This window comes from Oryzias latipes, chromosome 22 (genome assembly GCF_053564925.1).
Source record: "Oryzias latipes strain Hd-rR chromosome 22, Olatipes_Hd-rR_3.1".
In the NCBI taxonomy this organism is placed as follows: Eukaryota; Metazoa; Chordata; class Actinopteri; order Beloniformes; family Adrianichthyidae; genus Oryzias; species Oryzias latipes.
The window spans coordinates 15630371-15643324 of NC_136258.1; the positions used below are offsets into that span (position 1 = coordinate 15630371).

The 12954-nt window shown below is 43.2% G+C and overlaps 1 protein-coding gene across 4 annotated transcripts; it reads right to left on the minus strand.

Annotated features, from left to right (window-relative positions):
* Positions 1-2: 2 nt before the first annotated feature.
* Positions 3-11710, minus strand: LOC101173754 (inverted formin 2). Of its 4 annotated transcripts, none has more exons than XR_013653146.1 (23): positions 11458-11710; positions 7828-8235; positions 7254-7369; positions 6973-7132; positions 6293-6326; positions 5953-6094; positions 5737-5869; positions 5014-5562; positions 4725-4870; positions 4576-4637; positions 4384-4486; positions 4223-4308; positions 4046-4146; positions 3891-3961; positions 3705-3812; positions 3541-3611; positions 3347-3467; positions 3101-3265; positions 2754-2856; positions 2569-2665; positions 1424-2263; positions 1100-1153; positions 3-444 (listed from the first exon to the last, which is right to left on the minus strand). XR_013653146.1 is itself a non-coding variant. In XM_011490453.4 (23 exons), exons 2-22 carry the CDS (start codon positions 8222-8224, stop codon positions 1101-1103), a joined length of 3714 nt encoding a protein of 1237 aa, XP_011488755.1. In that variant the 5' UTR covers positions 8225-8235; positions 11458-11710; the 3' UTR covers positions 3-444; position 1100. The 4 variants fall into 4 exon arrangements, 2 of the variants coding, with proteins under 2 accessions (XP_011488755.1, XP_011488756.1); XM_011490453.4 differs by having other exon boundaries at positions 2513-2665; XR_013653147.1 differs by lacking the exon at positions 1100-1153.
* Positions 11711-12954: the final 1244 nt, after the last annotated feature.

Consider the following 12954-nt stretch of genomic DNA (forward strand, 5'->3'; position numbering starts at 1 on the left):
GATAACAGATCAACATTTTATTAAAATATAACATTAAAAGTTACATTCCAACATCTCTTTAGAATATATAAATGCAAATAAATTCATCTTTGATGGATAAATTAAACATTTTGTTACAATACTGAGTCTTCTTTTATGCTGCCAATTAACACAAGCTTATGGCAAAAATCACATTCACTGAATATTACAATAGCATATAAAGATCTACCCCCCTACCCCTTTAAATATCACTTCATTGATGGTCACAAAAACAAAGTGACCCATTGGCACCCACACAGTGAAAAAAAATCCCATCAATCTCAATGAGTCCTCTTTCTTCTCGTTGAAAATCTTCTTGAAATCCTCTTTAACAGTCAAGTTTAATTTTTATTCACAAAAAGTTAAAATCGTCCCTTCAGTCTTAATATTTTCTTTTTCCTCTTGATTTTCTTTTTCTGGTTTCACCTAGAAAGAAAAAAAAAAATATTGAAATGGAGTGTACCAAAAACGCTTTATTGCGCTTTGGAAATGTGCGATTACATATACCGATAAGCCTACAGAATCAAAAGAGAAAAACTTTGGCTTGCATACAACACTTATTAGGAAAATGTATATTTTTAATGCATTCATAGTGTTATCCAGGTCAGACCAACAAAAGACGGCATACAGGACGCACAAGAGACTGTTGGGAGGTCAAACAGTCCCCAGTTGCAGATTTAGAGAATGGACAGGTAAATATGGACGGAGGACACGAAAGTGACAGCTTTCATGGCACAACTTGGTCACAATGACTTTAATGATCTCAAACTTGACAGGCCGGAGCTGCCATGTCAGATTATCTTGCTAAAAAAAGAGTTAATAGAAGCGTAAGGCAGTGCTTTGTCACTTTTCTTCTGGCTCGTTTGACATTAGAATCATAAAAGCAAGATTTCAGCAGTGATAACCACTGAAGTTGAGTAGTTAAAAGATAGCGAGCGTTAAACGTTGGACGACACAGACACATGAAAACCAGAGTCCAGTTAGAATGACAGATGATGCGTTATTGGCACAAAGCTCGGACGATGATTTGAGGCCGTTAGGCAGATAGGCTCCGATTGACACTTTCGCCGATTTGACCTACCTCACTGCAACACACAGCCTGTTTTATGTTTACTGTGTCCTTTTCCACTGTTACCTTGTGTTTCAGAGAGTCAGAATGGAAAAGAGAGCATTCAAATAGACTGAGATTTACATCCATTCATGTTAAATCTGCAAAAAAATAAGTCCTTCCGAGTTTCTTTTAATCAAATGCATATATTTGTTAAATTACTTACAAATAAATAACCCATACATAAGGAAAATGTTAAGCAAATTAAAAACAAAATAAAAAAAGATTTTCCTTTATAACACACTGAGAGACGAGCATTCCAAACATGAACTTTATTTGAGAGAATGGATAGATTACCTTGATTACTCTTTTGTTTGGTGCGCTTAAAGAGCCTCACTTGTTTCTTTGGTTCCGGTTTAAGGGAGGGGGGTACAGCTTCAGACGCTGATGGCAGATCTGGCTCTGGCCCATCTGGAACATCACACCCACCGATGCCCTCGTCAAGAGCTGTCACACTGACTTTAGGGTCTGAAGGTAGGCGTGTGATGAATTCCTCTTGGCTGCACTTTCTTGCAATGGTGCCCTCTACCTGCGCCTTCTGTTGCCCCACAGTCTGTGTCTTAGGACACGTTTCCACCCTCCCACTTCCTGTTACGCTGCTCACACTAGTCTTCACATACATGTCTGTGCTAGGTAAACTTTCCTTGACTGGAGAGCCAATATCTGCTGCATCCTCAGGCATCAGCTTCTCAGATGGTGTGCTATCCAACGCTACCTCCAGCAGGTCTAAATCAGAGAGGGTGGATGGACTCAGCACACTAGTCTCACTTGAATCTAGCGAGAAGCCATTTGTGGGCAGATGCATTTGAAGAGGGGCTTCAGCCGGAGGCAGGGGTGAGATCACATCTAGCGTTAAAGTGGAGAGCTTGTCTGGGCGTGGACCATCCGGTGGCGGCACAAGACATCCCGGGTGTTTCGGATCCGTTATGGCTGCCTCTCCTGGGGTTGTGATCGGGGAAGTAGCTGTTCCTCCTTGCCCTGTATTGAGCCGGGGTGCTGTCTGAGTTTCTTCTGACGGGGACAGGCAGCCGTTCACTTCTCCTGTCAGCCCTCGCCGGTCCTCTGTCGGAGTTTTGGCGGGGGAGGACGTGGTAAGTGCTTCGGCGGCCTTTTCGTCGACAGACTTCACATTTGAACCTGAGGGACAGAAGCAGATTGTTCTGATTGTAAAGTTTAACAAATTAAATTTACCACTCTCCTTTATAGAGGGTAGTGCCATTTTGAAAGCAATAAGAGCCAAAAAACTCAGCGTAAAAAGCAGAAGAAAGTGCCGGTGAGCTGGCAGCAGCGAGGAAGCACAAGTATTTCTACAAGCAGGCTTGTAGTTAAGCGGATCGGGGACGAAGCTAGGGACTGTGGATGGAAGTCGCAACTTCTTGTCCTTACCAGGCGAGCGGGTATCTCTACGTTTTTCACTAGTAGGGAGGTTATCCGAATCGCACCTTGGCCGGGTCTTTCTTAGGCTGAAACCTTTCCGGATATCCGCCAAGAGGTGATCAATGATGCAACCATCGTTCTGTGGAGCGATGCCTTTTTTGACTGGAGAGGAAAAACAAAAAAAGAAAACTAATAAAAGTGCCACATTTTATGGGTTAGCCATTTCCATTGCTCTGTTGTAAGTGCTTACTTATTTTTCCATTGTGTCCCTTCTGCCTCTTGGACTCTTCCTCTGCCAGTTGCTTCTTTCTCTTCTCAGCTTTGGCAGCCTGCTCCTTCCTCATTTTGTTTTCCTTTAGTGATGAAATAAAACAATGTCACTCTCTGCCAAGAACAAAGTCTACACTGTGGTTTTGCCGTTGTATCATTTGGGCTGAAACCTGAAGTTCTTCCAGTCATGCAGCAGTCTATTTATACGCAGATCCCAAATAAAAGAACTGCCCTCTCCAGCTGAAGCCTCAAGTATGCTGTGTATTTATGCACGGAACAAACATCACAGCAGGAAAATATGTAATCCAAATGACTAACACCAATCACCTTCAGTGACTTGATGAAAAGGTCTCGGAAAGTACTGATGGTCCCGAAGAGTTCCTCCAGCGACAGCTGATTTGCGTCTTCGCACAAGTAGACGGCCAGCTCGCTTCTCTTCTTCTCAATCTCAGCAAATCTCTCACCCAAAACACTACAGGTCTCCAGATTTTCCTGTAGGGGAGGGCAATGGGAAAATTTGAGAGGGGGTGGGAAGCTGCTGAATCTGCTTGTACTGGCAGCAAGAACTCTTACCTGAAGAATTTTAGAATACTGTTCCTTCACTTCATCGTCAGAGTTGGAAACTTTCTTGGTCGCTTCGGTCAGTTGTTTCAGTAACACACTGCACTCCGACTGAACAGAATTCAGATTGACTCTGCAGACAAAACATTATGCATCCATTACAAATCTAATTATTCATTTAAAAAAATAAAAATAAGATTCTATACCCTGCTGCTTTCTGACATATCTGTATTTCATCCGGCAGTGCCAACAACTCTGGGTGGTTCTCCTCTGCTTCCTTTGCAAAGAAGCGAAAAAAAAACAAAAAAAAGCCAGAGTAAGAAGGGAGGCAGATTTGAGCTTGGAGATTTTATAACAGTCATTTGTGCACCTCCAAGATGTGATGAAGCAGAGTGACGCGGCTCTTGTTAGCCTTAGTCTCTGTGAGCCTGAGCAGGGAGCTGATCTTGAACCCCTCGGCATTCCCCGTGTGACTTCCCTGAAAGTAGAGCTACCGTTAAAAAATTTTTTTTAAAGCTGCACGACATGAATGTCATCAAGGAGGAAGAGTTCTTACGTAGTTCAAGAAATTGCCCACGTCAAGGATAAGCCTGCAGAAGCTGGGTATAAGTGTGCTCGTTCTGATGGCTGAAAATTGCACAGAAATCACATTAGCTGACGAATAACCAGACGTAGACGATATTGCATGTCCACACACACACATCAACTCACAATGACAGGCCTCGTCCAACAGCTTCACTTTAGGCCTGAGCATCTCCAACATGGATGCAGTCTCCTCACACAACAGCATGCACTCAATTCTCAGCTTATAACTGCGGAAGGAAAGAGTAAGCAAGTGTCGAAAGGCAACAGCAGCAGATTAGAACGAATAAAAAACTAGACCAGTACCATGGCACAGTGAGGAGAGCGCTGTAGAAACGGTCAACATTTGCCAACTTCTCCTTTTCTCCTTGGAAAGATTTCAGGTTCTCAATCTGTTTTCAATAAAACAGGCATTGCTACAAATTGCTTTAAAAAAAAGTAGCATTTAGTTAAGGACCGTCACAAACCTCGTGCTTCTCTGGTAGCAGCTTGAGAAGTTGTTTCAGCACCTCCACGTCAAACTTGCGCCGGTCTCCACTCTTGATCATCGCCACAAAATCCTCGTTTGTGCTGAAAATGCAACCAAAGACCAACCAGTTATTAAAGCAATGGCTAGAAATCCCACTCAAAGAAAAAAAACTTTGAAAGTAGCATCTCACCATTTGAACTGCTTTAAAAATATATTGATATTCAAGCTTTTCTTTGAGTCAATAAATGTTATCTAGAAAAGAAAACAAAACAAAAAAGCATAAATTCCATAATTCAGCTCCTTCAGGTCAGAGTGCTGGCCATCATAGACAAAGCAGACCTCTTTCGGCTCCTTCTTGATGGGTGCAGCTGCCCCCTTGTCTTTGGACTCCGTCACAGGGAGGCAGAACAGCTCCTCGATGCTGCTGTAGTCCGGTTCATGAGGAGGCGGATCCTTCTGCACTGAAGTCCACATGGAGGGACCGTCTATGCACAGAGGCAGCAAAACACATGGGATCAGTTTTTTCTTTTTGGATTTATTATGTTGGAAAACAAACATCTGGGATTGTTTTTCCCTTTCATGTCATATATTATAGACTGTGTCTAGAATCTGCAAAAAAGTCTCTCACCTGTAACAGAGCGGAGCTTCTGCCAGTTGAGCTTTTTCATCTTCAGAGTGGGACACCTTCGCAATGTCCCAGGTGCAGCACACCCCAGGGCTTGGCCACTTTGAGCCACTATCCCACCCGGTGGAGGTGGTGGAGGAGGCATTCCAGGTGGGGGCGGAGGAGGTGGGGGCCCCATTCCCCCTAATGGTGGAGGAGGAGGCGGCGGTGGTGGTGGTGGAGGCACACCTGGACCACAAGGCAGGGGTGGTGGTAGAGGCATTCCAGGCAAAGGAGGAGGTGGTGGTGGTGGTGGTGGTTGAATGTTAAGCCCTCCAGGTAGCGGCGGTGGAGGAGGAGGAGGAGGCGGCGGCGGCGGAGGAGCAGCAGAGGCACACATTGAGCTCTGAGGGGACCCTTTGTTTCCGTCTGGCTTCTCTTTGTGATCCGGATCAGTCTGCACAGCCTTATCCACCCTCAGCACAGACGCGTCCACTTCATGATAACCTTCACAGCTTCTCCGTTTGGAGAACATCAGCCGCTGCAGGATCTTCTCACAGGACTCCAAACAAGCTGAAGTACGAGCCATAACAGCATTAAACAAAAGCTTTTAGCCTTCCTGAGTTTATCACACACACGCTTTAAATCACTTGTTCTGAATAATTGCTTCCCATTGTGCATCATCAGGCCATTAGCCCCTCCCAATTGTTGACCAAGTAAACAAATTGTTTTAAAGTGTTGACTCACAGTCTTGGGCCAACAGGATGGCTCTATTTGTGAGGGCCTCAAGGGCCAGCCAAATATCGGTGCGACTCGGTCCCAGCACCAACAACGTCTGCAGGATGGAGAGCAGCTGAAGGGAAGCAGGAGAGCTGCTCACCTGCAGGGGAAAAAATAAATACATAAATAATTATGAGGCTGAGACAAACACTCCACCTAACCATCTTCTCCATGTTTCCCTACCTTGTTAAAGAGTGCGGTGAAAACCTCCAGGTGATCACTCATGTCGATTCCCCCGTACACCCTCAACAGCTCCTCCTCATCTTCAGCCATCGACTCCTCAAAAGCTTCACACTGAATGATCAAGTCTTCATCCTCCTGCTCCCTGCACGCCACACACAAACCAGGTTAGGGCCTGAAACTCGACTTAAATGATTTAAACACCAAACAGTGAAGGATGATTGCTCTTAAACGACCAAAGCTTTCAGAATTGAAAGACTTATAAGCCTTTAAAAGTTTCTTCTACAACCAGCTGTGCTGACTCAACTAAAAAAAAAATGAGAACAAAAGAGGAGCAGCTCACCTTAACTTTGGCAGTATATCAAGTAACTGGAGGCCTGTGAAAAGGCAAAGTTTACAAGCACAAAGTCAATAATTATATTGTTTAATAATTCCAACATCGGAAAAGCTTTGCAATAAAAAAAACATGCCTTTTTTGTACTGTAAGCTAGTTCTGGAGACTGCTCAGAGAGTCACAGGTGAGCAATCACAAAAGAGGCGTGGCTAATCAGGCTGCTGATTGTTTTAAGGTGTGCAGGTGGGGGGAGGGGTTGTGTAACAGTCAGGAGGCTGCTCAGTTGGGTTGTAGTTTGGTGGATAAACTTAAGGCCACTAGGGAAACATTCTGAATTTAAAATTGGATTATGAACCAAAAGAGTTTAACCTCTTTTAAGTTTCATTGAACCTTGTTATTTAATTAAATTAGTGTTATTTACATTTCCTTTAACAGGTCCAAGTATGTTTTATTTAAATACCTTCCATGATGCAGTCTGCATTAATGCAAAACACACAGCAGGCTAGTTTCTTTTCTTTAATAAGAATGAGGTCATGAGACCTATTCTTAGCTAAAATGCAGGGATGCTGAGCTTCGCAGAGCAGCTCCCACTGCTGGCCTGCTCTGCTTTTGCATGTTGCCTTCCCATCACATTATCAGCATCACCTTGAATTACAGCCTAAACAAAAGAAGCTCAACACAATTCCCACCAATGAACTCATTTCTCATCTTGTCTCTCTGCCTGAGATCATCTGTGCCGAAGATGAGTGCGTTGATGACGCTGAGAAGCGTGACCATGTAAGGGACGTTGTCTGTGGCCTGCAGCTCGTTCATGATCACACTGAAGCGATACTGCTGCATCTTCACGCCCTGGAGAGAGAGAGAAAGAAAAAAAATAAAACTTTAGTCAGGGAGGAGTTTTTCTTTACATGCTGCCACTAGGAGGCACTGTTGTTTCATTAAAAATGACAGTAGAATTGAGTTTGACTGCCTTATAGTGATCCAGAGCATCAAGAGCCAGGCGGTGACCATCTGAGGAGAACATACTGAGGGCAGCGAGGAGCTCAAACACCTGCTTCTTCACCATGATGTTGGAGGTGTCCAGGGCTGTGGGGAAATCAGACAAAACGAACACGGTTAGTTTCCATAAATGTCTAAAACCCTCGTGTCTTTGGCTCCAAACTCCAGCAGGGTGCTTTTTTCCTAACAACTTTCAGGCTGCATAAGCAAAACTACAGCTTCTCTGCCAATGTTTGTCTATGAAGCATCGGAATATAAATAGCAATGTGAGTGTCTGAGGATAGAAGTGCTGTGAGATTACATTTTAATGTCCTGACACGATCCTTTTTAATTTGTGTCTGTATATGAAACCGAGAGAGCAATTATTCATTAACAGAACAGTTATGTAACACAGGATATAAGTGGTCTTTCCTTTTTCTTCAATGCTACATCCTACTATAGATAAACAGATGGTGAAACATTTTATTTTCTTTAGTCGTCTCTCCTTTCAGTCTAGAAATGAATAGGAATAAAGAAGTGCTTGTAAGCGGGGACATGGGGTCAACCTTGTGAGAGCTTGCGGATGTATCCCTGGTTCTCTATGATGAAGTGGATCCCAGCAGAGGAGTTCATCACAGCACGGACACAGCTGACGCATGTGAGCTGCAGCAGAGCGTCCGCGATGCGGGAACATCCTCGCCCAGAGAGCCGGTCCAGGGCCTCCAGGAGGAGGTCCAAGCCGCTTAGCTCCAAGAACTGAACCATCCAGGTCTGATCGCTGCCTTCCAGACGCCGCTTCAGCCCAGAGTAATTGACCACGGTGGGAACCTGCAGCAGTCGGATGCACAGCTCTGGATCGGCGCTTTCCAGGTTGGCCTCCTGCTGGGTGTCAGAGTCCTGCGAGGAGCCCAGGCGGCCTCTGACTGCCGCCCACTTCTTTTTCCCATCGGATTTTCCTGACATGTTTGCTGGATCTGCAAAGAAAAAGCAAACAATCAGTTGGTAGTTACCTTTAACTAATAATATATAACCCTTGTGCTATCCTAGGCACTTCAACATTGGGAGTTGGGTCATCTAGACCCACTAGACAGTGCTCTGAACCTTTTTTCTTCAATGATTTGTGATCTTCACTGGTGTCCATGGATTACATGAAATCTTTCCACCTTTATCCACCTTTGTCATGGTAGGGAGAACATGTCAATGGTCATCTTGACCCCATAGGATAGCACAAGGATTAAATGGCTTTAATATGCAGTGACAGCAATCTACACCAGAGGAAGCAGGCCATAAAAATAAAAGCTTTATCAGAACGGAAAAGAAAAAGGGAAATGACAGCTCTGCATGCTGGGAGTGAGTAAAACATCAGTCAGCAGTTCGGTCTACAGCTGCTCAGCCAAAACATTCCAACAAAATCCTGCATGAAAGAGCGTCCCGCTCTCCGAACACAACCAGACAAAGCCAGACTCATCCCGGTCTGCTGCAGACAAACATACAAGCAAACCGAGGAGGAATTTGTTGTTTATTTCTTTGAATAACGGGACATTACACTTTTGAAAAAATGCCAGAATAACACATAAATATAAGATTATACAAAAATAAAACTGCTGTTTAATAAATAAATAAAAACCTCACATTAATTGACAGGCTAAAGCAAATGTAAAAAAATTATGTTTTTTTAGTAGGACATATATTTAAAAGCTAAAGCAAACCACAGTAGATGGGTTCTCACATGGCTTAAAAGCTTTAAAGACTGCTAAATGAGTTTGTCGGGTAACGTTATCGGGTATCAGGACATTAGACACATTCTTTGTCACATTCACAAAAGCTATCAGGAGCTGAATGCTGCAGCTCCAGGGTGCCACACCCGTGCATGATGTGGTTAAAAAATACATATGATCAGAGGAATTCCTTCATGCAGCGTCATCCATTAGGAAAGGAAAACTGGCCTGAATGAGTCCTTCTAAAAATGGAGGAGCTGCCGTGTGTTTTTCTGCTCAAAAAGAAGTACATTTGTGATTAAAGAACGTTGTTTTTAATTTAAAAAAGCAAACTGATTCTTTCTCTGGATGAATAAATCGAGCAACAACTTTTAGCACGTTTTGAGTGCCGTGTGCAAAGTCGAGCTAAGGCCAGGCTATTATTCCCTTCTCTCACATTTTTCTGACAAGACATTTGTTGATTCTGACTGAACAGTCTAGTCCTGCTGCCACTCGGAGAGTGTTACCGTGGCAGCAGGCAGGCAGACATGCAGACAATGGCGTTTTCACAAAGGGCCTTCAAAGAGCTGCTGCGGACACTGGATGTGACGTGGAGGGAATGCTTCTTGTCCCTCTTGGGAACATTTTCTCTGGACTCCTTTTTGTGTTATACGAAGCAGAAAGATACAATAATAATGATTTATTAAACTTTTAAGTCTGATTTGGAATGTTTTGGGGAGGGGAGGGCTGTGAACTGAACTCCTCACTGTGACTCTGAAGGTTCTTAAAGGGAAGGAAAGGACTTTCCCACAAACAGGAAACTCGCCACTTGACAAAGAAGCCGGCGTGACATCTCAACTTCCCCTTCGGGATTTTTTTAATTTTTTTATTTCCACCACCTATGTGGATTTTTAAACAAAAACAAGAAAAGTTTCCCCAAGCACTCATAACACAAGAAGACTTTTTTTTTTAAATTCGGTTCTGTAAATCAGATTAAAGTCCCACTCTGATCATCTTTTGATCCATTTTGAAGTAGTGCTCTTTAAATTATGGTTAGGCAAGATCTAAAAACCTCAGTCGTTTTCGAGGACATAGTTTCTGCAGAGCTACATCAGAACTGGTTGGTAAAGAGTAAGCCCTCCCTCACTTCCCCTCATCCTCACACTCTCAACTCAACATTAGTAGTGTAGCAAAAACAGCGAGCAATGTTGGAGCCAGACGCCATCTTGAATTAGGAAAACGCAAATGGATGTAGTCGTCTACTGCCGGATGCATCAGACCTTGTGGTTTGCTGTAGCGCCTTCTACATCAGAGCTGCAAGCTTTTTCCGACTGCATTTTATTGTCGTCTGCTCCTGATTTACAACGATTTGAATAAAAGAACTACTCAGAAAATCCATTTTTCGAATTAATCTTCTTAATATATGCCCTCCATCATCAGATAAACATCACAAGAACCTGTTTAGAACACAGAAAACGGGATTTTCATCAGAATAGGTCTTTAAAAGAACTTTGATTTTTGTCGACATCGTCTGATGGAGCTCCCATGTACTGCAGGCTGCTGATTCACAAGCCTACTCATCTGTCCTCAGGTTACACCACCCACTCAGCAGCCCACTGCTACTGTACAGCATCAACACATCCAAATGTGCAGCAGCATCTCCACGGACTTGTTTCCTCTGAGACATATGCTGATCTGAGATGATGTCCTGCACATGGCTGCAAAACCAATAGAGCAGATAACCTATTAGATTTGTGAGGGGAGATGATCAAATAAACCTGGAGCAGTTTGCAAATTTGTGAAATTTTCGTGATTTTTTTTTTGATCATTGACACTAATCTATATGATCAGAACAGAGGGAGGGGGGGGGGGGTCTGTTGTGGCATGCTTAGCTTCAATTTGGGGACCTGGCTTGACGTACGTGAAACAACGTCAAACCCTTCTTTTAAGTTATTATGCCACAGATAACATCTGCAGATCACCTCCTTGCCTCTCCTCCCCCCTGTTCTGCGGCTGAAGGGAGTGACTGACATGCCTGTTCACTCCTCCAGCGCACGCCAAGAGTTCAAATCTTATGCAATCCATTTCATCCATTCCAGAAAGTCTGCGGATGTCCAACTGTTGAGGAGAGGAGGAGAACAAAAACCCCTGAAAACTGACAAATTATCTGGCAACAAACATGATTCCAGCGACAGATTAGGTGGATTTTGAACGCGCATGAAACCCTTGATGGGAGGAAAAAAAACAGTTGGAGATAAAAAATAAAAATGCTGCCACGCAGCCATCCACGCAGCCAACAGCGCGTCATTAGAGCCGCCAAATTGCGGCATTTTAGGGAGCACCTTTGCCACTTTGCGGTTTTTCTGAAATACCCAGAGATAACGGAACGTGTGTCGCCCTAATGTGGCATTAAAATAAGCGCACAATAATAATGACAACAGTTGTGGCTGCCTCTGCTGTGGAGATAACCAGTAAAAAAAATCGAAGGATGTCTCTTACCTCGAGTCCTAAGAATAATCACTTCAAAACCCACTTCGGGAATTCACGTGGGGGGAGCACTTCGCTGTCGAGACATTTCCTCCCAATGAAACGTTTTTTCTCTCTTTCCTTTCAAATTTGACCGATGGTTTCAGCTCTACGTGGCGGGCTGGACAGTGTGTTGATGGTGCCCCTTTGAGAGCGCCACTGCCCCCGAGCTCTCACTCACTTAAGAAGCCCGTCCGAGAAAAGACGAGCGCTGCCGAAGTGGAACATCCGGTCAGTACTTTCAAAATAAAACTAGCTTAACAACAACAACAAAAATCATCTTGCTTTTTTGACATGGAAAAAAAACAATGCATTCTTCATACACAAATGAAAGACAAAATAAGCAGGAAACGCACTACCCCCCCCCCCCCCCCATAGCATTCATTGGAAATGTTGTGAAATATTTGGTCTCAATAAACTAAACAAAGTAAAAGGTCAAGAACGAAAAAAAGAGGGTGTGTTCTCTAAAACGTAAAAAATCCATCCAAGCTGAAGCTGCTCCCACAGGGCTCATGCATAATATGTTTCAACAAGCATGTCCATATTCCGACCCGTAGGCAACATGGCTTTCATTCATATTTCTACCAGCCCACAGCTTCCTTTCATAAAAATCAACATGCAGCCCCCAGCACTTTTAAAAACTGTGCACCATTTCTTGATTGTTATTGGTTAAACTAGAAGTTGTTGTAAATCTGTGGCTACCATTGTCTATGGGAGAGAACTCTCTTATACAGACAATGGAGGCAACACTGTCGCCGGACCCTTCTGTGACACGTTCTAGCTTATTTCTAAAATGTCATTTTGTAAACTAAATGAACAGTTTTTTTTCTTTCTCTAATCAAAACTACAGTGGTTTGTATTTCTTAATAAGATAACTATTTGTGTTATTTTTAGTTTTCAAACACAAAATAACATAAATTTTGGAAAAAATGTATATAGATGTATTTCTGTTTTGTATGTGGAAATAAAAGTATCCAATTAAAAAAAATCATTAGTCCTTTGCACTTCATGTTATTATAAGGGTTCATATAATTCATTGGTTGGCGCTCACACATTGGCCCTCTTTGCAAAAAAGTCTGGACACCGACTGCGTTACAGGAAAACAACAAACACATAGAGGCGTTTTATTCTGAAAGTACAAAAGCATCCAATTCCGATCCTGCTGCTTGTTTTGTTGTGTAACTTGCAGCTTCTGGTGATGCTGAGAGCAGCCAGCGGTTGGGCCCTCTTCCCACACTCCCCATCCCATCAGCTGATCTGAAACAGAAAGTAGCAACTGAAGAAAAACAGTATGGTTTGCAAATTCTGTCAGGAATCTGAAAAGAAAAAAAATAAAATAAAACACTGATGTACTACTGTATAGTAAAATAGGTAATGATGCCAGCGTGGAAAATGAAAAAGAATTGAGAAAAAAATGATCCTACTATCTCAAATTGGTCCATAATATGAAGAAATTAGAACAAAAATAAG

Bases quoted from the DNA above. Each gene is read 5' to 3' on its own strand.
- LOC101173754 (XM_011490453.4), bottom strand. From the start codon at position 8,224: ATGTCAGGAAAATCCGATGGGAAAAAGAAGTGGGCGGCAGTCAGAGGC. The intron at 3,962-4,045 runs GTGAGTTGATGT...TGCAATTTTCAG, and splicing joins GTTGGACGAGGCCTGTCATT to CCATCAGAACGAGCACACTT. The intron at 2,264-2,512 runs GTAAGGACAAGA...TCTGTCCCTCAG, and splicing joins TAGAGATACCCGCTCGCCTG to GTTCAAATGTGAAGTCTGTC.